The sequence below is a fragment of the Miniopterus natalensis genome, chromosome 15 (assembly GCF_054644295.1).
Source record: "Miniopterus natalensis isolate mMinNat1 chromosome 15, mMinNat1.hap1, whole genome shotgun sequence".
In the NCBI taxonomy this organism is placed as follows: Eukaryota; Metazoa; Chordata; class Mammalia; order Chiroptera; family Miniopteridae; genus Miniopterus; species Miniopterus natalensis.
In genome coordinates, this window is record NC_142095.1 from 21,593,534 (window position 1) to 21,618,138 (window position 24,605).

Genomic DNA, 24,605 nt, shown 5'->3' on the forward strand with positions numbered 1-24,605 from the left:
GGGGTGGGGGAGGGGGGAGGGGCGCACTTGTGAGAGGCAACCAATCTCTCACATTGATGTTTCTCTCCTGCCCCCCTCCCACTCTCTCAAAATCAATGGAGGAAAATATATATAAAGAAAATATGGTGAAAATTGCTTTACTACTGGGATGAGATTTCCTGCCCACAGCAAAATAAACTAGAAAAGACTGATTACTTTAAAATGAACTTTTTTCTATGAGAAAAAAATTATCTGGGAAAAATATTTGCAAATATGTGAAGGAGTTAATATTCTTACAGACATACCCTAATTCATGCTTACAATTATGAAAAACATGACAACTCCAACAGAAAAATGGGTAAAAGACATGAATTAGGGAATATAAGAAAAATACACATTGTCAAGTATTTTTACATGTTCAATCTATCAAGAGATTAAATACAAAAGGGCAATTAGATACCTTACTTAGACTGGTAAAGGTTTTTAAAAATGACTGTGAAAAGTAGCTTAGTCATACCTAAATTAGAATTATTAGTTTCTTTTGAATTATTTTATAAAGCAGGCACAATTAAGCCTAGTTTTATTTAAAACTATTTTTCATTTGTATTCTCTAGCTTTTAAACCTTTTAAAATTGTGAAATATAACACAATGTACATAAAACAAATATATAACTTAAAAAATTTGTAAAATGAACACCTGGGTTACCACCACATAAATCAACTTCAGCACCACAGAAGTCCCTTGTATCCAACTTTCTCATCACAATTCTTGTACCCACAAAACTTTCACTTTCTTGCTTTGTATATAGTGTGACTACCAACGTGTGCATCCTTAAACAAGTTTAAATTTTTTTTGTTTTAAATATACCTTTATTGATTTCAGAGAGAGGAAGGGAGAGATAGATAGAAACATCAATGATGAGAGAGTCATTGATCGGCTGCAGCCCCCAACCCAGGCATGTGCCCTGACCAGGAATCGAACCCCGCTCGATCTCTTGGATCCTAGGTCGACGCTCAACCACTGAGCCACAGCCGGCTGGGCAACAACAGTTTAGTTTTGCCTGTTCTTGAATTCATGAAAATGGAACCACAGTATATATTCTGTTATGTGTGGCTTCTGTTGTTCATTATTTTTAAGACTTATCCATCATGTTGTGGGTAACTATTATTTTCACTGTTATGTAGGACTCTCTTTTATGACTTTTATAATCTTAAATGCCACTGATGCACATCTGGGTTGTTTTAAATTTTTGGCTCTTAAAATGGTTTATTGGCCATTTGAATTATCTTTCTTACGACATACCTATTCAAGTTTTTATTTTAAAAAAAGTGCAGACTTTCTTACTAATGTAGCACATGTAAAAATCTTTTTATTAAGGTATCTCCTATATTAGTAATCCACCTGGAACTGATTTTGAGATCTGATATGAGACTGGGCTCTTAGTTACCTTTTTGGTACATGGATACTTCATTATTCCAGCACCGTTTATTGAAGAGTATCCTTTCCCCACCCCTATGCAATACCATCTTTATCATAAATCAAGCATTCATATATACATAGGTCTGTTTCAAAACCCTATTGTTCTACTAAGCTCATTAACATAACATTGTTAACTTAAGAAAGTTACTCATCACAAACCTTGGTCCTCTTAGCTCTATCAGTAAAGGCCCTGTTTTTTCTATATGGAATTGGTAAATGGGATTATTTTTATGAGTCTCTTGGAAATTTCCACATCCTCCAGCACTCTGACCACTCCACTTTCCGTGAATCTAATAAAACAAAGTTTTTGTATTAACAAAACTTCACCCTCTCCAATTCTACATTAAAGACAAAACACCCCTCTACCCTCCCCAAAGATGTCAACTTCCACTCTGGCTCCACCCTCTCTCTCGTCTTTATTTGCCACTGATAGTCAATGTAACTTCATTTCAGCCAGGCTACTTTGCTGTACTGAGTGCTCTCTCCATCTCTAAGCCTTCAATCAAGCTGTTCTCCTGCACATACTCTACACCTGAAGCCCCCACCCTGCAAAGTCAACCTCAAATTCTACTTAAGAAGCTCATCCACACGGCCTTCCCTAGTGACCAAGGTTTATACTACGCTTTCTCTGAATTTCTTACTTCTGTCCACAGAATCACTGCTGCTCACTGAAGATCTTGCTTTCCAACCCAGACTCAATGGAGGCGATTTACACTTCCCTTATTCCTTTCAAGCTCCAGAGTATTTTATTTTGTAAGAAATTGTTAAATGTGAAGAATGATGAGAGAGAGAAAGGAAAGGGAATTCTAAGATTTCTCTGAGATCAACACCCAGATACAAAATTCTCTTACCTGTTTTGATAAGGTATATGGTGAAGGAATCTTTGAAAAAGTAAAGCTGCATGCTGAATATACCTAGATTAGAAAAAATTACTGTACTGATAAAGTTTATACTTATAAAAATACCAAAGTGATAAAAGGATATATTGGAAGACTAAAAAATTAGTTGGCACATATAAGTGTCACATTCCTTAGGCAGCCTGGAATCATGTCAGCTTTAACGAAGCTAGGGATCTGGTATTTACTTTCTTTGGCACTAACTGTGTGTGACTCAGGACAAATCACAATCTCTGTAGGCCTTGGTTTCTGCATCTGAAGAATGAAGGTGTGGTGTGAAGGTAGTTCCCCAATGTTCCTTTCATCACTAAAAATCTATTCAAATTGAATTTCTTTACTGATGTATGGCAAACAAATCTATGCAGAACAAAATTACAATGACCTTCCCAACTTGTGAGAGCAATGTTTATAGGCAATCGATTTCCTTATACTAAGTTCAGGGTCCCCTTTTTCAAGTCAACGAAAGTATTATGTAGGCTACAGGAGTTCTTATTGCTTGCTCTGTGAATTTATTAGCCCAACATACCACATTACCTTAGGACTAAACTATTACTCTGAAAACAAAAATGCTCATTTAAAATGTTATTCAAAATTAAAAGATTACTTTTCAAAAGCATTATTTTCTGCAGGAAGCATCCTAATAATACTGAATTGACATACAGATAAACACACATAAAAATACATAGGTAACAATTTTCAGAAACAAACTTTTTCTGTAGATAGTCCCACTTACAAAGCAGAGCACATTATATACTTTATATTATTGTTTTGTCATTTTATGTCCGTTTACTTACCCGGACTGTGTAATGGATTGTATTCTGTTTTTCATACTGAGAAACCACTAATGTAAAAGTATGGGTCCCAGGTGTGGTCAGCTTTATCTTAGTCAAATAATGAGGGCTGTTAATTCGAATCCCATCAATGTATGGGGGCGGGTCAGCTGCAATAAACCAGTGGGTTTACAGAAAAGGAGACTTTAGTTTTTAAATTTAAGTTTTATGGTTGATGGTAGGAAAAATACTTAAATGAATGGATAGCCCCTTAATTGGTTCTATCTTTAAGTATAATGTTACTACAGAATTACAATTTCAATGAAAAACTTCACAATTAATAAATCTGACAGTATCTAATAAGCAAAAACAATCTTTTAGAATACATTCAGGGAGGTATCGAACAATCCCTGCTATTGCCCTATGCTGTTTTTTTCTCCAGTAGATTATTTTAAAGTCAGGATTAGTTTCTTTTTTTCTTTTGAGGAAATTTTTAAAATGCTACACAGAAGTAATGAAAAATATATCTATATTCCCCACCAAAGAGAATTTTTTTTTCTGTATTAGCTTCTTTATAAAACAAAGTCCATTTTAACCACCACCCTTAGTCTTATTCCATTCCACTCTGATGGATGTGATGGACATCTTTTCAAACTTTAACATATATACATCCTAAAATAGAATGAACGGGTAAATATTATTTCTGTGAGCATATATCTAAAATAGGATTATGTATGTCTTGTTTTATATCTTTCATTTTTCACCCAACTTGTTTTTGAAATCTGTTGTTCTACATAGATACGGTTTATTCCTTTTAAAACTGCCTATATAATATTCTATTGTATGAATATAACACATTTTATCTATACCCCCATCTAGTTATCCAGACAATCTGAATATTCAGGTTATTTCCAATATTTTGCTGTTACAATGCTGCCCGATAAATACTTTGTTAGTTTCATCAATCAAAGCTGACATAATAAAATCATTTCATGCATGTGCATTAGATCAGTGCTATATAACTTCACTTACTTAGGAACACTGATTATTTATAATGTAATCTATTAGAAAAACTAAACATTTTAGAATCCCAAACAGGTAATAAATCTAATGCTTAGAGGTGTGTAATCTAGTGTAAAGAGAAAAAGAATGTGCATATCTCTGACCTTGGACAAGGTATTAAACTGCGGGGTTGAGGGTTCGATTTCCGGTCAAGGGCACATACCTGGGTTGCGGGTTCTCTCCCCGCCCCCCGATGGGGTGCATGCACGAGGCAACCAGTCCACGTGTCGCCCTCACATAGCACATTGATGTTTCTGTTTGTTTCTGTTTCTGTTTCTGTTTTTCTCTCTCTCTCTCCCCCCCACCTCCCTCCCTTCCATTCTCTCCAAAAAGCAATGGAAAAAATATCCTCCGGTGAGGATTCAGAACAAACAAACACTTCTATATCTTAGTTTACTCTTCTGTCAGAAGGGGAATAAGACCTGTTCTATTTATCCGAGTGCTATGATGAAAATAAAGCTACAAACCAGAAAGTACCTTGCAAAGGCAAATATCACTGTGTTAAAGAGGGAGCGTTGATAAAAAAGATTGAAGTAAAAGGGTAACATATATTTGAAATTCAAAAGCCATGTAATATCTTAATGCTAGTAACATACAACACTTGTGTGTTTTAGGTTGTATAATGACCAACATGTAAAAATGGAAAACTTGGCTGGTTTAACCAGACATTTAACAGCTACTATGTTCCATGCCCATTCCTGAATCTTTAGGGATAATGACTGCCAGTATCAGTGCCAGTCCTTAACACAGTGTAATGGGGAAGAATGCCATGGTTTTCTATGATTACCCATTTTCCCCAACACTGCCCATTTCTTTGTGCAGCCTTCTTGAAAGAACTGTCAAAAATTGCTTCCTTACTTCACAGTCTCTTCTCAAACCACACCAACTGGCTTCTAGCCCACCTGTCCTCTAACTTTCCTCCTGTCAAGATCAACAATGACTGCCAGGATGCTGAGTACAACAGTCTCTTCTCTAACCTTATCTTACTTGACCTCTCAAATAGCTATTGATGTAGTGGCCACTTTTTCCCTCATGAAAGATTTCCTTCCCCTTGTGTTATATGAAACCTTATTATTTCATCAGGTACTTTGTTCAAATTCTTTTGTGGTAACTTTTCCTCTGCTTAACCTTAGGATGACAGAGTTCAAGGGTCAGGTCGTTGGTGTTCATCTCTGTACCTACAACTCTCTCCATAGAAGATTTATACAGTGCTATCTTCAAATGCCACCTGTATGACTGTTAATCTTCAATCTGTACTGAAAGTCTTAACCTTATCTCAGAACTCTACTCAAAAATCCAACTGCCAGAACAAATCTGCTCCCTCCCCACCCTACCAACACTTAACTACCTCAGGAAACGTTACACCTGTTTATTGCTCAAGCCCCGAAAATAGGAATCATCCTTGATAACTCTTTGCCCTCTACATCAACTAAACAAGTTCCGACAATCTGTCCATTCCTCCTTCCCACTCCTACCACCGAAAGTTCAAACCACTGTCACTTCTCACAAAACCACCTAACTGGTTTTGCCATCTTTTGCCTCTTTCAATATATTCTACAAAGAATGTTCTAAAAAAAAAAAAAAATCATATCCAAACCCTTTCCTGTGGCTTACAGAACCTCACCTGATCTAAGCCTACGTTACCTTTCTGACCTCTTCTGATACCACACCTTCTCAGGCCTACTGGCCTTTTCTCTGTTCCGAAAAAACACCAATCTTTTTCTGATTTTAGAGTCCTAGTACTTGCCGTTCTCTCTGCCTATAATACTTTTTCCCTTCTTTGAATTGATTTTTTTCATTCAGAGTTCCTCTTATCCCTTCTCAAAGTAGACTTCCATGGCCCAACCAAAGCAAGCAACCAGTCACTAACACATGACCCTATTATTTCTTTACACACGTGTTATTATCTTCTTTTGCTTATTACCTGTCTCCCTGACTACAACATAAACAGTTTCTGTAACTTAGTGATAAAAATTTTTTTTGAATATGAAAATAAAATGGTTTCAATATACTATGTTAAATACCTCAGAAGCCCTGCAGAAGGAAAGATTCACTTTGCCTGGCAGAAGGTTATCAAACTGGAAATAACATATAAGCTGGATCTTAACCATGTTCATTACGCAGAACAGGGAAAAAGGACTTATGTGGGCAGAGGGCATGGAGGAGAGATTCTTGGCAGGAGAAACTGTGTGAAAAGAGGTGCAAACAAGGGCATGATATGTTCAGAAGTAGCCATACCTCAACGAGGGTTCCGTGAGAAAAGAGGGTATGAGACAAAGGGGGCAGGAAGGTTAAGGTCAGAATTATACACCATGGTAAAGAGCTTGGATTTATCCAAGAGTCCATGGAAAACCATAGAATTTTTAATCAGAGAAAAAGATATGACTTATTTCTGAGGACTCGATTAAAAACAAATCAAAACAAAGCACAAGCAACATAAATACCCACCCATCTGTTTGAGTGGTTTCTATTAGTCTACCAGCATAATTATTAATTTATGCATATTATCTACATAAAATCTGTCATTTTCTACTTAATCACATAAATAAAATTTTAATGTCTGAATGTTTGCTACTAAACATACCTGGGTAATACACTTTTTTCCCATCAGTCTTGTATACAACCATTGTGATAAATTCTCGATTATTTGCAAAATCATCCTAAAAGCACAAAGAAGCAAATGCGGTTAAGAAAATGTGCTCAAAATGCTCTTAAGTGGGAAAAAAAAAGAATAATTCTAATTTTAAAAGATTTCAGCTACTCAGTGCTACTAAAGACATTGTTTTTCTGGATTAAACTGTCATTCCAACAGATTGAACCATATAGTATGAAAAAATATATTAAAAAAGACTCTGAAGCTATTGAAATATGGTACCCTTTACAGAATCAGGCCTAATGATTCAAAATTTCCAACCCTCTTTAACATTTTAATGTCAATATTCTTAAGACCTAAAGCATAATCAACATGAAGACCCTCTCAAAAAGCATAAACTCTCTCATGCTTTTCTTCAGAGATGATTTTTGAATAAAACTTCTAAGAGTATGATTACAAATGATAAATTTCCTTAGAGGAAAATATTCATTTATCTAAGAAAATACCATTTTCAAGCCACCTATATAAATAAAACAGGCTGACGATCAAATTGCTATCTTGTTCACAGTGGTCTAACTACATTTAAATGAATTTCTGTATGGAATATCTTATCAGTACCTTGTCTGTTATGTGTCTACTAAGCAAAACCCAAACTGCAGCGCCCCCTTGTGGACATTGCACCTCCAATTTGTACTGGGGATTGTTGGCCAGGCTATAGGCATCTTTCACAGGTCCTTGCTTAGCATCCCAAGTACTAAAAGATCAAGTCAACAAAGAAGGAAATAATTAAATTTCTCATAGAGCTAAAGTAAATTAGTATTTTAAAAAGTGTTTCAGATATAATTAAGTTATCAGGTTTAGTTTTTTGCAATTTTTGGCATGACCAAGAAGCATATAAAGAAAATAACTATTACATGATAGTCATCTGTGGGCATGACAAAAAGAGAATACTAGCCTTCCTAAATTAATCATTTCATTTTAAATGAAAAAAGTGAAGACTACTATAAAGCATATTCTGAAATGTGCAAAGAAGTTACCTGTGAATACATGTTGATTCTTTAAAAAGACCTGGATTCCAACTCAAATAAATCACATCATAATACTGGCAGAGATCATCCCACGAAATCCAAAATATTCCTAAAAATTAGATATCTTTATTAATCTAAAAATATCTTAATGATAAATGATGTAAGTTAAACACATTTCACACTTAAAAGCATGTTATTTATTTAAAGATCAAATAGTATTAAAATTACAAAGATATATTTACCATTATCTATTTTTTGAGCTGTTCGAGGATCAAAGTTTAAATATTTTTGCAACTCTGGGGTCCAGTTTTTTGTATCATTTTCACTGTATCTTCCTTTCCAACGTAAATGACTCCAAGGATTTTTCAACTGGATAAATCGCAGCCCCTATCAAAAAATAACCCCAGGAGATCACAAAGTTGCAAAACAGTTTTTACCATATTTTTATTAGTTATATCATTCTCTAAGGGAGGATGCATTTTGAATACTTAACAATTCTTTTTCCAAATTAATTTGAAATTATTCTTTAATTAACACTTTTAACCATGTCACATATCTATCTGATCAAAAACTGTAAATGGCTATCTATCCCTTAGAGCTATGCGGTCCATATGGTCGTCACTAACCACATGTGATTATTCAACATAGACACTCCTCCAAAGAGGACATACAGATGGTCAAGAGACATATGAAAAAATGCTCAAAGTCACTAATCATCAGAGAGATGAAAATTAAAACCACAATGAGGTATCACTTCACACCTGTCAGAATGGTTACCATCCACAAATTAACGAAGGACAAGTGCTGGTGAGGGTGTGGAGAAAAGGAAACCTGAGTACACTGCTAGTGGGAATGCAGACTGGTGCAGCCACTATGGAAAGCAGTATGGAGGTTCCTCAAAAAGTTAAAAACTGAACTGCCATCTGACAGTGATCCCACTTCTAGGAATATATCCTAAGAAACCTGAAACACCAATCACAAAGAGCTTATGCACCCCTATGTTCATAGCAGCGCAATTCACAATAGCTAAGATGTGGAAATAGCCCAAGTGCCCATCAGTAGATGAGTGGATAAAAACGCTGTGGTACCTTTACACCATGGAATACTATGCAGCTGTAAAAAAGGATCTCTTATCCTTTGGGACAGCTTGGAGGGAACTGAAGAGGATTATGCTAAGTGAAATAAGCCAGTCAGAGAAAGGTAAGTACCACATGGTCTCACTCATATGTGGAATGTAATAAAATAAACTGATGAACAAAAGAGATCCAGAGACACAGAAGCATGGAACAGACTGAGGGATCTCAGAGGGAAGGTGGGGATGGGGGAGTAGGTGGGGAGAGATTAATCTAAGAACTTACATGTTTATAAGCATAAAAAGAAATTTAAAAAAATTTTAAAAAATTACAGAATTTAAAAATCAGTTCCTTAGTCACACCAGCCACATTTCAAGTGTTCAAGGACCATGTGTAGCTAGTAGCTAATGCATTACACAGCACAGAGAACATTTCCATCACTACAGGAAGTGATGCCTTAGAGCATGTTATTTCCTGTTCTTTCAGAGCCCACTCTACAATGTCCCACTATTTTGTCTTTTTTTTAAAAAAATTTATCTTTATTGTTGAAAGTATTACAGATGCCCCCCTTTCCCCCCCATTGACACCTTCTACCCCACACCTACTCTCCATCCCAGGCCTTCACCACACTATTGTCTGTGTCCTTGGGTTATGCATGTATGCATATAAATTCTTTGGTTAATCTCTCCCCACCCACCCCTACCTTTCCTCCAAGATTCCTCAGTCTGTTCCATGCTTCTGTGTCACTGAATCTATTTTCATACCCCACATATCTTTGGCTCTAGTCCAGTCTTTCCTCTCACAATCCTGTAATTCTTATTCAATTTCACCTCTGAAGGCATTTGTTCTTGTTTCCCTTTCCTGGAAGGTCCTCTCTGATCCTTACTTTTAACTATCTTTCCTTTCAGATTCTCTCTGGCTTCTTCTTCCACTGACTCACTCTATAAGAATGAAGCACTCAAGAGTGAAGAAACACATCACCAGGCCACAGTTTACTCCATCTACACACGTCCCAAAGAGCCTTCATCTTTACAGAGTAACTGCCTTGTAGAATTGATACTATGTGAATACTACTACTGATTATTAACTAAAAAGGCGATTAATTAAAATTCTTTATGGCAATCAGGAATTTTTAAATGCTTTATTCTCAAGTCAAACCACAGGTACCTATTTTTCTCATAAACATGTTATTTGTCTAGTTTCCTTTGATCATTCAGAAAAAAATAAGGCTTATTATTCAAAGTAAATGATATCATCACAGAAATTTTCCTCAAACTCAAGCTTACTTTCATATTGTCCGTTTCATCATCTAAATTTAAATCTTGCGCCACTACCTCAGTATTGGTCACCTATTGTGTACCTACCTCAAAGAATATTCTAACAATAATATATACACAGTACTAAATAATAGTGACTTTTATTCTGAATGTTTTGTGTTTTAGAATGTAATTTGCCATAAACAAACCTCTCAGCTTATTCAATTCACATAAATTTTTATACTTTTTCTTCAGTCAACTTTTATGTCACTTTTAAAGGAAGACACAATTCTACACAGTATGGCTTGGGGGTGCCACAATGAATGGCTGATTTAGAAAGCTCGAGACTTTAAATTTTTAAATGTTGCAGCAGGTTCTTGCTGCCTTCATAATTCATGTAATTCCATGTGTCACATAAGAAAATCAGTGTTATTAATACACAGTGGTACACTGTTACTACTAATTGATCGCTAATTCTTTCTGTAAGTTTAAACAGGGGAAATTGAGGGACACTGCTACTTAAACTTCCCAGTGACTAGACAGCTTAGGTGCCATGTCATTAGGGAAAAAGAGTCCTTCCTTAATAATCTTTGTATTTTCTAAACTATAGAACAGATCAACTTTTCAGTTAAAAATAATCAATAATCTGAGAAGTAATGAAGTCAACCATTTCAACACCTGAGCACAGAGAAAGGGTCTGAAAGGTCTTATAGCACACAATGGCTCCTAGGAAGAGAAACACTTGCAAACCCACTGGCATATTTCTTATTCATAGGTGTCTTATTTTCTGTATCCTTTCCCAAGTATTTACTGAAGGTCTCCTATGCTCTAGAGTCTAACACTGTGATTGACCCCAACACCAACATGCTGCCCAGAGCCTTGAGGGTGTGTGTTCACCTCAACTCTGCTGCTTTTATGGAAAAGAGAAAGCGCATACAGCATTTCTGTTCTGTCTCAATGTCTATGCTGTCACTGTCATTACATTTCCCACCTTTTCATAATTCCCAGTGACAGGGCAAGTTGTTTAATATAACAGGTGAAATGATTTTTAAACTTTACCTAAACCTTGATTTGTCAGTATTCAAAAGTCTAATATATTATTTGGGATCCTTATAATGTATTATCAAAGAAGAAAAATAAGAGAAGAAATTTAAGGTAAAACCTTGAACTCTCTAATGTCCAAAACAGCATAGGCATGTGTGGGAACCAGACCCCACTTTTCTCCTTCAGCTTCAGTCATCATTCCAGTTGATGCAGTGATGAGGACATCCCCTTTGTGAAACCTGGAATCACCCCAACAGACAAAGAATTAAAGGAAACATTTATAATTGCAGATCACACCATCTTTCTTTTTGTCTAATGGTTCACATGAAAATAAGCTAGTCCCAACACCCCGTGAAGGACTTTAACAAGAATTACATTTCTATTTTACAGCACATGAGATAAATTATCACATCCTCCACCCTACCCAGTTTTAGAAAACTTACTTCTCAGGTCGAAAGCTATCAATGAAGAAAGGAAGCAAATGCTAAATTTTCAAATGATTTACAAATAAAGATGAAGATATGAAATGCCCAATGCACTTCCTCCAAAGTAATAATTTATTTATCATATTGAGTTTTCTAGTTTCACTAATGATTGTGTATTACTTAGACAATTTCCCAGTCCCTATATGTTAACAATTCTTTTTGAAGTAAAGGGGGCTGTATCCATCCGCCACCCTAGAGTCTGTAAAATGAACTAAAGAGCAGCAGTCACTCCCCCACCTATACGTGAATTATCCATTTAAGGCTTACGTTCCCTTCCTCTTTATGTTCTCAGACTTCTCTTTTCCCACCTTCCCTCAAATTGTTAAGTACTAAGGAAGTAAAAAAAAATGTTCCCATATTAGATATTCCAGATTAAAATGTTTTAGATGATCTATAATTTGGATTAACTGTGTATCCGTCAGTGAGGATAATTGAGGGCTGGCTGTAGCAAGTGAAGTCTTTTAAAAATTTCCCTAATAATGGGAAATGTAGTATGTATTCTAAATAAGGTATAAAGTTTCAAAATAGCCTCTTTTACCTTGAAAAGGAAAAAGAAAAATGTTTACCTTTGATAAAGCATTCGGAATGAATTATCCTTACTGAAAGTCTGGCTATCTGAATGCATAGCAATCCTTTCTGGTATCCACCCAGTCAGTGCATGAAGATCAATATTCTGCAACATAAATACATTTCAGGACTGTCAACCTTTTTTTCAAACTTAATACATCAATGTTAAATCTCACTGATTTGATATAATGATTTTGACAGGAAGAAACCAGAAGGTAGAAAGTTTTTTTCTATGAGTAATACATTTTTTACTTCAAATTCCTACCTGGATTTAAACACAAGCTTATCTCTCAAAACACATAAGAAAAAACTGCTTTAATAATAATGATGATAGTCAATCACCACTTAGTGAGTTCTTACAATCGTATAGTTACTTTTCCAATGTTTTACATATATTCTCATTCTCTAAACTGCACTGGGTAAATTAACAGGCAATGGATTAGAAAGCTAAACTAATACTTGAAGGATAAAGCAATGGAGCATGTAGGTGGAGAAAAAAAATTTAATATCCTATTGCATTTACCTATGACTTATGCATTCTTTGACTAGCATTATAAGAACCAGAATGAAGGGAGGCTGGGTACTAAGGCAATGAAATTACCCAGATATGAATGATGGGTGATATGCATATATTTTATCACTTAATCTTTACAACTCTGAGGTGGGCATTATTCTCATATTACAGACAAGGAAATAGACTAAGAAAAGTTAAATTTTCTAAGGCCACAGGCTGGTTAGTGTTACAGCTCAAAGTCATGCTAATCTAATTTCTGGCATAAGCCTAGTAGTTTACCTCATACAACTGAAGGACACTGGCACATACCTCCATTTTACTGGCTGTGTTAAGGCTGGGGAAAACTAACAAACAAAAAACTTGAACCTGAATTTACAAATCAAAGAAATATATATATAAGGATGACAATATGACACATCCCTTTGATCTGAAGAGACTTACTGGAAAGGTACACTGTAATTAATTGACCCTGTATCCCAACATAACAGCAGACACATACATTTTATGCTTTCCTGAATACTGTACTGAATCTATACCACAGTTCCTCAAATAATGTCATTTTGTTATAATGTGGATGAGATGCTGTAGGAACTCATCAACTTAACTTGTTTATATCAGGCTATAGTGAAATTGGTTTCATTATGTCATTTTGTTTAAAGTTGCAGAACCTATGGAAGATGTTAAGTGAGGACTTACTATACAATGTGCTAACCTTATAAAGGAAAATAGGTACTCCCATAATAAGGTGACTGATCAACCTGTTTCAGAGGCTGATAATCTATTTTTGTTTCCTTTAAACAAAATAGCACCTATAATCTTTCAAATTTAAAATAGTCATATTAGATAATGTAAGTCTGTGTCTGGATCACCCTATTACTTACTGAATTGGATCCTGGGAAATCATATCCTCCCATGACTTTCATATATGCTTTTTCAATGAGAGAAACCCATAATTCACTTTTGTTGTTAGAATAAGAACAGAGCAATTCTCCCTTATGGTCAACAGGTAATTGGTCATCAATTATCACCTGGAGAAAGATAACATTAATTTCCTTAGTTGGTACAAAATATCTTAAAATCTTTTCTATTAAAAAAAAAAAAAAAAAAAAATAGCATCTTTCATACTGATAAAGTAAAAGGCATGATATGCCTATTACTAAGATGAGTTTCCTATATCTAAAATCTGATCAATTTAAAAATGTCTTTATTCACAACCAAAATAGGACCACAGACATGGAAACATGAAACACACTGACAGGTTTCAGAGGGCGCAAGGGAAGAAATTGACCAAAGAACTTATATGCATATATGCACAGCCCATGGACCCAGACAAAAGACAGGGGAAGAACTGGGGAGGGATGGGAGAGGCGGTAAAGGGGAAACAATGGGGGACATCTAATACTTTAAACAATAAAATAAATTAAAAAAAAATAAAATAAAAGTCTTTTTTCAAGTTTACACACTAATTTCCCTGTCAGGTAGTAACTTTTAGCCAATTAGATGTTAAATGTAACAAATCTACCATCAAAATTGTTAGGGATTCTAGAAATGTACATTATATCTAAAATAATTACTTTTTGGAAATTTCTATAAATTTTCCCCAAACCATTTTTAAAAAAAATGTTATACTTGTCATTTTTAAAAATTACTAACACATGTATAATATCAGATTCAAAATCAATGAAATGTTAAAATGCTTACATGTTTTTAAAATGTTTACACAAGTAACATTTCTTAATGATCCTATTCAATACTGAAAGGTGGGGAAGGGAGCGTGAGAAGAGGCTGGGGTGGAGAGGGACATTATTTACCTTTCTTGGGACACCATTTAGGTGAAGTTTTACCATATACTTTCCACATGGATTGTACTCTGGCTCACCATCCTTATTCTGAGGGTAAATTATGCTTTTATAAAGAAAATAAATATTGAAATACCAACATTAATATTCAATATAACTACTATCCAGAATATTATATTTAGATATGCTATTGTCTTGGCAATTTTATAAAAATAAATAGAATTATTTTTCTATAGTAGGCCTAGAAAATAATTTCACCCTAATCAAAGTGCTTTCTAATGTAAATAAATGAATACAGTATATTATGAGATAATACATGAGTGCATAAATTTCACAATATTCTGAAAAATGCTCAGTGTTAAACTATATATTCAAATAAATTTTCTATTAAGTGAACATACTTTAAGCCAAGTAAAATAATCTTCTATTGGCCCCAAGAAGTAAAGAAGAGCATTTCAATTAACCACAATTAAGGCAACTAACTACAACTCAGAGATTAAGTTAAAAGACTAATAAAAGTTACACAAAATAATCCAATAAGATACCTGTAAAAACAACTAGTATCAATTTTCTTTCACATATTGCATTTCATTTACTTGTATGATGTTTATCCAAGATGGCAAATAGTTTGAACTAAAGTCTGTGTCTAATTTACCTTTATACTTTCAGGACGTAACACACATTAAAAAGATTCAGGAAAAGTTGTATGAAAAAATTATAAAGCTTGATTTTTATAATAAATGATTTTAAGCTAATAAAACTTTTAAAAACACAATTTCAGTAACATTTCTGTACATTCTAAAGCAGTTCCAGACAAAAGAAATGCTATTTCATATTACATACATTTTATATTTTATATTCAATGTTAAAGAGTAATTTTAATATACCTTAGTTAACCTAACATCTCCAAAATATTTTGCAATATAAAAATTTGAGATATTTTGCCAATTTCCCATTTTTGTGTGTGCTAAGCTTTCAAAATTGGATATATTTTACATTCACAGCCCATATCAATTCAGACTAGCCACAAGTGTTCAATATCCACATGTGGCTAGTGGCTACCACACAGTGCAGTGCAATTATAAAATGACATAATTTTACTCTGACCAATTTATTTCAAGACATATTTATTCTACATATATTAACTACATGCACATATGTTCTTATACTGTTTTAGCAAATCTGTTCACATTCACAAATCATCTGCTTAACACACAAGGGCCATAATATTCTGAGTGATACACTTTCTTCATTTTCTGTGCCAAAAAGCCCTAGGTTTTAAATTTCTAGTTAAGAGACAATTATATGAAAAGGGCTAAAGGAACAAATATAAAGTTTTACCTGGTAATCAACTTCTTATTAAATCGTCTTTCATAAGCTGCACTAATAGCCAGTGATGCAACAAACGAACAATCTGATACTATTGTCTGTTAATAAGAATTTATTAAAATATTTCATTCATTCATTTAATTTCAACATTTCCACAATATTTAAACATTACACCTAGCATCTGACTTTTTATACTAAGTATCTTAACTACTGCTTGAGTAGGAAATAAATAGAAACGCCATACTGCCAACTCACACAAACTTTGTTCAAATAAATCAATCCTTGAAGAACCAAATAAGCTATTTCAATAAAGTTAATTTAGAATAATTCAATATGGATGATGCATTCCTTGAATGAATAAAAGCACATGCAGCGAATCACAGTTTTTTTCCTTCTACAATGTCATTTTATTATTTTTTAATTGAATTTAATGGGTGGCATTGGGTAATAAAATTATATAGGTTTCGGGAGCACAATTCTGTAATACATCATCTGTATGTTGTATTGTGTGTTCACCACCCCAAGTCAAGTCTCCTTCCATCACCATTTATCCCCCCTTTACTCTCTCCTCCCTCCCTCCCCTTTCCCTCTAGTAATCACCATACCGTTGTCTGTCTATAAAGGTTTTTGTTTTGTGTTTTGTTTTTTTTTTTAAATTAATCCCTTCACCTTTTTTACCACCCAGTGAATAACAGTTTTTCATGACAAAAAAATTAAAGGCATTTTAAAAGTTGGTTTATGACCCATAAAGATGAATATGCACATCAAAGATTCTTGAATCATAGTATTTCAGGATCGTTATTTTATACTAACATGGAAGACACCTGTGACTTCATTGCAAAACTTAGGAAAGTTTACAATAAAGCCATATCGTTGTTTCAACACTGAAATGTTTTAAAGAAGTCCAATTTCTCTTTTATATCTATTCTCTTATCAAAGGTGAAATTCATATTCTTAACTTTCTCATCTGTCTATATAAAAATCTGTGATTGCTCACAACAGTTACTCATACTTTTATTATTTCAGTATGTCTAAATCAAAGAGTGCAGAATAATTTTTCCAATTATACTCATGCACCTGAATATATAATAAAAATCTAAGAAAAAAGTCAAATCTATATTCAAATTACTCTCAAATGTTAGCTTTTATATAAAATTATACAAAAGAAATGTTTACCTGCTTTATGCTGAAACTGGACACAGTATAAATCATTGTAGGATTGTTGCTGAGGTCTTCTGGACGTATCCATTTGGAAAACATAGCTTTTTGTTTAGGTGATAATGGTAGCTTGCCCAATCTATCACTGAGGTAATAATAAAAATTAAAAAACAATAAAATTAATCTTCAATAATGACTCAAAACCAAAATTAAATTTGTGTGCGTGCATGTGTGTGTAGTGATCATAGCTTGATTTATGTCATAATTCTCTGGTTAAATGCACTTGGCCATGAATCCAGTCAATCTGATCATCCTCCCAAATTGGAAAAAAACAACCCACACAGATAACTGAAAACGGAAAAGCAACTTAAATTCATTTATACTTATTTTAAAAATATAATTTTAAAGTTTAATATAGCATGGTTATAGTTAAGAAACTGTTTCAGTAAAATGAATCCATTAACAATATAAGCTGATTCATTCAAAATGACCTAGGAGCTACAGATCTTTTGGCTCTTGACAAACTCTTCTCTGCAAGGCTAGTAATGAGAGTAGCTAATTACTGAGTAATAACCATATGCCAGGCGTTATGCTAAATTACTTTGCATACATTATTCATTGTATCCTCAAAACAATTCTATTAAAGCAAATATTTTTGGAAAAGGCTTAAAGTGATTAAATAACTTGCCATTGGTCAAACAACTAAGTAGTAGCAGAACTGGTGTTTGAATCTGGGTCTCTGGTGTCAAATCCACCATTCTTCTCTATTATACTCTATTCATTGTGTGCTGGCAAAATATACTGTGTACTATTTCCCTAAAATTGATATATAGTACAAAAAAAAAATCTGCCTTTCTTCAAACCTCTTCTAGAGCAAGGGCAACAAATCTTTGGGTTTCAAAAGATTTCTTGGCTACTATAAGGTTTATGATATGCAAACTGAAACAACTAACATTTTTTCAAAGAATGTTCACAGATATTAGGAGAAAGTGTTTTGTGGTCAGGCGTGATCTGCAAACTCCTGGTTAAAGTACTGGTTTTTGCATTGGAGGACATCTCTAAACTTTTAATAAGCCAATGTTTATTGTGAATCTCTAAGAGTAGAATATGGTATATAACATTTCTCAAACTTTTTTGATAATCATCTCAAACATTTTGGTACCTGAGTAGTACAAAAAGCTGATTGTAAATAGAAAGTGAACTGAGTGCATTTAGAAGAATTTAAAGACAACTACTACAAAATTTTGACCAAAAAAGTAAGGCCAATTCAAATGTATACTCTAACTACTTGCTATTATTAACCTGCCATGTAAACCATAATACAGAGTAAACTCAAGATTCCTTAATATTTGTTCTTTTAAGTCACCACTAAATTATCAAATTAAATGTTTCTTCTTATAAATTTAAAGATATTACAAATATTTTATAAATTTTTATTGTAATACATGACAAGAGGAAAAAAAAAAAAAAAAATCATTCTACCAAAGATTCAAAAATTGTGAAACCTTTTCTGATCAGTCTGATATCTTTGAATTTAAAGATGTTTATTGGTACTTTTATTCTGATTATTCTCACCATAATCTAATCTAGAAAATGAGAAAGGAAAACATCTTGCTGGTTAGAGCAGTTAATTTTAGTATTCTTGATTTTCCTCCAATTTAATGAATTCAGTAAGTATTTACTGAGAATCTTACTATATTGCCAAACATTGTGCTAGGCACTGGAGTGCAACTTAATTAAAATAGACATGCTGTGACAAGTGCTATGACTAAATTAAGAGAGTTTGTACGGTATTGTTTCAATTATGTGTAAGCACTTCCCCATGTTATTTAATTCTTAGAAACTTGATTGTTTGTGGCTGTAGAATATTTCTTATGGACATTATGTGGTATGAGCACAAAAATATGATTTATCTTAATTTATCACACAAAGTTTGGCACTAGAAGTTTAAATATCTACTTGGATATAGCTATTTAAGAACATGCTATGAATGTTCCCATCGTCTACCTGTCATTCAAGAGTTCCAGCTGGCCTGCCAGTGAGTGAGGCCAATAGTTACTTTGAGTGCTGGCTGCAGGATTAAGGCAGTTCTTTATGCAACTGATTCGGTTCTTAATGGCTATTTCTTCTACACAAATTTTTTTGTGGGGGAAGGTATGGGTGTCAAAATGAGGGTGAAACTGAAGTTTAAAGTTTAAACTAGAAATAAGATGATGTAGTCTGCGTGCTTTCTGTTTAGACAGACTTCAGATTTTAAGATCAACTGGATTTACATGGAGGCCAGGCCAGAGTGTGTGATAACTGATGACTTATGTGCATTTACCCAGGTTATGTTATCCAAACTGGTTTACTTGAATTTCTAGGTTGCTTACACTAAGAAAAACATTCTCAGTGAACATGAGACAAGTTTAAGAAAAATTAGTAAAAGAAACCTTACACTCAAAAATAAAAAGAACATATTAGAATAACTGACATTTTCACAGAGTAATATAGGTCAGTATCTTTTATACAAATTTTTGACTACATTTGTAAGTAATTTATAGAATTAGTTTCCTAAAGTGAAATTACTTGTCAAAGGGGTATAAACATTTGTCAAGTATTTGAAATGTACAGCCAAATTGTGTAATATAATTTAGTATTTAACAAAATCATTTTTTTACTAATAGTTAATCCTTATTGTATAGTGCTTACTATATAACAAACACCATTATACGTAGTTTACATTTTATTAACTCATTTAATCATCACCGTAACAGTATGAGGTAGATTCTATTATTTTAAAATCTGCATCAGATTAAAAACGTGTGCAGCATCATACAGGGAATGAAATGGAACAACTTGGCTCTGGAATCCAGGCCCTTAATATCAATGCTACAAAGCCTCTCAGATATAAAATTTTTCAGATCCCAATCAGTAAGTAGCATCACATGGTTGCCTGAGTGAAGATATTAGGTTGATAATTTACTGGCTTTGAGATGCCTAACTTCTACCCATCCAAGAACACCAAACACTGCAAATGAGAAAGCAGCTCTTTGTTCTTATAGAACCTTTTATATATTCTGTACATAATAAGCATTCAACTCCCTAATGTCTTTTGATAATGTGCAATGCAGAAATTTTGAAAAAGAATATATATATATATATATTTTTTAAATATATCTTTATTGATTTCAGAGAGAGGAAAGGAGAGGGAGAGAGAGAGATAGAAACATCAATGATGAGAGAGTCATTCATTGATCGAGCCCACAACTGGGGCATGTGCCCTGACCGGGAATCGAACCCCGATCGCCTGGATCCTAGGTCGATGCTCAACCGCTGAGCCACGCCTGGCCGGGTGAAAAAGTAACAATATTTTAAAAAGCCAAACCACCTAATTTCGCTATCTATAAATAAAAACTAAAACTTTTGATGTGTATCTTTAAATCATTTTTCTATATATCTATAAATATACAAAGAAAAAATTTGAATGTTGTAGGTATAATTTTCTATCTTTTTACTAGACTGCAAGCACTTTCCCTACATTTTTCAAGGACTTATTTTTTTATGGGAACCATAATATTTAATATAATATGAATGTACCATTACTTAATCACTCATTTTGTTAGATATTTAGTTTGTCTCAATAATTTTTTGCTATGAGAGATGCTTTGATGAATGCTATTATATACATATACATCTTTGACCAAATTTTGATTTCTTCAGGATGACTAGAAGCTGGGAGTCTTGAACCAAAGAATATTCTTAAGGTTCTTGACATAAGCTGCCACTGTCCTAGAAGGCAGTGCTAACATTTTCATAATTAACCCTTTCTTGAATTGTATGTTCTTAGTAAACAATGCTGTCATTCTAACTCCACTTTTCCATTCAGTTCTTTTACACTTGCATTTCTGTTGTGATCAAATACCAATTCAACAAATATTTACTGAGTACTTACTTTGTGCCAGGTACTGTGCTAGACACTATGAGTATGATGCTAGGCAAAAGGAGACAAAAGGGTAACTGAGCTACTCTTGCTGTGTTGCCCCACCTCCTTCCCATAACCACACTTCTCTTCCAATCAAATTTTTTAATTATAAATTTTAATTTCAAGACTATAAATGTAATTAGACTTCAGAATATGGAAAAAGTACTGAAAAATTAAAATCTTGGAAATAAAAATTGCAACAGTGCTTACTTACCAGAAAGGCATGGGATAAGCAAAGCGTTCCCTTAGGTCAATATTCATGAAAGGAACATATTCTACACCATTTATTTTTGATGTTGTTCTATTAAATACAAGGAAAAAAAATCTAAAGTAAATGTTCAAATTACCATGTTAATTTAAACTCCTTAAAATTTAAATAACAAAGTATGGTACTGTAATAAAATTAAACCAACAATCTTATGTTGTTGCTATCTTTATTTGGACAAAATTTTCACAAAAAAATTGAATACCAGAAAGTAACTGATTCAATTCAATTCAGTAGGGTTATTTTTTTAAGACTAACATCCTTCACAACAAAACAACAGTTCCAGACAGCCACACCAGAGGTACTGAACGTGTCCCTGACACGAGGGCACAAAGTGAATTCTATCCTAAGACCAAAGGGAGAAAACAATTGCTTAGTTATTCTGAGATTTAAAAACATGACATTTATAATTATGAAACTATGTTCTTCATATTTTCTGGGTATGAGAATATGGAGTGGGTAGTGGAAATAGGAAGTGTCACAGATAACAGATATGGCCTCTTGACAAGTTAAAGAAATGTGGTTTGTAGTAGCTTTGCATATTTTCTTCTTGTTTTCTGTATGTGTATTTGTATATAGTAACTATTTCCTTCTTCTGTTTCTTTCCCTCATTTTATTTAGAACTGCAGGGTAACTTGACCACTCAGTCTCTAGGTAACAATATTCAAAGAGACTGTGGCTGAATTTGAGAAACAGTTAATACAGTAAGTGATGGATATGATGACTGTGTACATACTTATTTTGAGAGAATGAGAGCTTTTCACTTGTATGAAGGATAGCTGCGTTTTGTTAGGCAGAAATACAGAGTTGTTTTGTTGTAGTATGAAATGTCAAATGTGTTCAGAAGAGGGCTTTTGGATGCTGAGTAGCCTGAGTGTTAGACTATTGTTAATCTACTGTTGATTCCAAAACCACCCTTTTTTATCCTGCTCTGTTCTGTGTTAGTTTATATGCAATTTGCTAGGCAGAGAGCCAGATTAGTAGGAGTAGAATTAAAAATCTACAGCAGGAAAAGAAAGAAAAATGCCCTCAGGTGGCTGCTACATAAGACGACCTTTCAGATCAATTTTAGGAAATTAAAAATGAGCAACTACATGACTTGCACAACTCTCAGTACGTTGGATCTCTTCCAGAGCCCAACTGAAGAAGTCATACTGGCTCAGAGATTTATTCCATCTGGGCTGGCTCAGAATGCAATCAAGGATTTCCACATGACTGTTGTTTTGCATTTTTAACACCTTTGAGGCTCTTCCAGACACTGAACTGGTTTCTTAGGCCAGGGGTTGGGAAACATTTTCTGTAAAGGGCCAAAAAGAATATAGTTTTGGCTTTGTAATGTGGTCTGTCACATATTCTTCTGGGTTTTTGTTTTCTTTTTTACAACCCTTTAAAGAAATGCAAAAACCAGTCATAGCTTAAGGCTTCCCTTTGTTGACCCCTGGCCTAGACTGCCATTTATTTTTCCCATCAGGGCTCTGGTTACAAAGTTGCACAGATGACTGATTGGTCTGCCATAGCTCTATTTGCTCCCTAACTTTTAGTGCTCAATTTTGAAGAATGCTACGATTTTCAGGAAAACATGTCTAGTAGAAAGACTAACCCTAAAATATATTAGAAAAAATTTTAAGTATTTTAAGTTGTGACTATATGACAGTATAATGTATAATTACATAATAACAGCATTACACACTGTAATAAAGATGTGAATGACTCAGCAAACCTAATGAGAATAAAATGAACAGTGTTGATTATGTTAACAAAATTACTCATTACAATGAATCATAAACTAATTTACCTGAGAACTTCTATTTCTTCTGCTGTGTATTTCTGTCCTTGTGCATCGCATGACTGTGGACTTATAAAAGGCTGAGGTCTTTCAAGGAAGGGATTAGTTCCTAGTGGAAAATGTGTTCTCGTTGGAGGTGGCTTTGGTTTAATATTGGTTGACTTGATTTTGCATAATGGCTTTGTTAAAGGCTCACTCAGTGCTTCTGCTCTATAATAGAGAGAGGTACAGAAAAACTAGTTTTTCTTTAGATTTAAGCTTACCAGAAAACAAAATTTACTTCAAGAACCAGTCAAGCATTTCTAATGTAAAATTATATAAAATTCTTACATATTAGTCAACTGTTCACTACTTAAGCTACTCCTAAAGGTATTTTTGCAAACAATATTCTATTAACATTAACTGAGTACTTATTGCATATCAGATACTATGTAGGGGGATACAAGAAAGTATAAAATACAATCTCTACTCTTCAGGTTTTCAGTTTTGTGGGGAGAGAAATACAACTACAACAAAAGTGACAGATGCTAAGATGCTAAGTGAAGTATTACACTTGAGTGAATGCGCAACAGAAGATATTAACTTAATGAACTGGGAAGAGAGCGTGAATCAGGGAATGTTTTTTCTGAATTGATGTTTGAGCTGCAAAGAAGTCCACCTGGGGAGTGAGGAAGCATTCTGAGAGAGAATATCATATGCAAATGTGCAGAAGTATGAAATAGCACAGTGAGTTAAGGTAATTTCAAAAGAATGGATGCAACCCTTGTGAACAGTAAAATGAGAGGCAGCGGGAGATGAGACCAGTGGCAGGGGTTGGATTACAGGCCTCACATGATAGTCAAGGAAATTTTGACTTTGTTCCTGTCAAAAAACAAGTTAACAGAAGTTCTTAATCTGAGGTCCATACATAGTTTCAGGAGTCTTGTGAACACTCTGAAATTATATGCTAAAATTTTTTTCTTAGAGAATGGATCCATGATTTTGAACAGATCCTCAAAGGAGCCCATGACTAACACACCCTAGTACACTTAGGATACACTCAGAGTATAGTGGATGGGTTATCTGCATAGGTAGTAAGTTACCTATGATTCTGACTGGTGAAAGAAGTCAAAATGGAGAAGATAACCATGTGTCAAGTGTCTGTATCTTCAAGAATTTGGAAAAACAAACTAAAGGTTAGATAATGGTGATGAAAAGGTGGGATGACTGTTATACTTCAATAAAAAAGGAAGGGTTAGGGTGGTCCACCTAGTCAGAGCCTCAAAAGGAGATAATTTTATGAATTATAGTTATAAGAGCAATTTCTGCCCTTTCCCTTTGTCTGTAATACTGTTCAAGAGGTATAATTCTATTGTGCAAATCCATTCATTCTTTCAACACATGACTACTGAGCACATACTATATGTCCAGCTCTCTGCTATGTGCTTGATTATACCATTGAACAAGACAGACAAAATTCTCTGTACTCACAGAGCTTGTATTGAGGGATGAATGTTGGAAGGGACACAGATATTAATAACAAACATAATAAACTGTTAAATTTCATATGTCTTAGCA

The 24,605-nt window shown here is 34.0% G+C and overlaps 1 protein-coding gene across 4 annotated transcripts in view; it reads right to left on the minus strand.

Moving 5' to 3' along the window:
• The window catches only part of CAPN7 (calpain 7), a 34,886-nt gene that overhangs the window by 1,983 nt on the left and 8,298 nt on the right, over positions 1-24,605 (minus strand). Inside the window, exons 5-19 of one of the 4 annotated variants that reach the window (XM_087824929.1) lie at positions 23,058-23,258; positions 21,212-21,298; positions 17,052-17,178; positions 15,888-15,973; positions 14,559-14,652; positions 13,629-13,775; positions 12,233-12,339; positions 11,300-11,420; positions 8,051-8,195; positions 7,818-7,917; positions 7,399-7,534; positions 6,772-6,847; positions 3,150-3,295; positions 2,311-2,373; positions 1,619-1,749 (exon numbers count right to left, since the gene is read on the minus strand). In XM_087824929.1, the coding sequence (XP_087681055.1) occupies positions 1,619-1,749; positions 2,311-2,373; positions 3,150-3,295; positions 6,772-6,847; positions 7,399-7,534; positions 7,818-7,917; positions 8,051-8,195; positions 11,300-11,420; positions 12,233-12,339; positions 13,629-13,775; positions 14,559-14,652; positions 15,888-15,973; positions 17,052-17,178; positions 21,212-21,298; positions 23,058-23,258 (1,767 nt within the window). The remainder of the gene's footprint in view (positions 1-1,618; positions 1,750-2,310; positions 2,374-3,149; positions 3,296-6,771; positions 6,848-7,398; positions 7,535-7,817; positions 7,918-8,050; positions 8,196-11,299; positions 11,421-12,232; positions 12,340-13,628; positions 13,776-14,558; positions 14,653-15,887; positions 15,974-17,051; positions 17,179-21,211; positions 21,299-23,057; positions 23,259-24,605) is intronic. The other 3 variants (XR_015715699.1, XM_087824930.1, XM_087824931.1) reach the window with 3 other exon arrangements.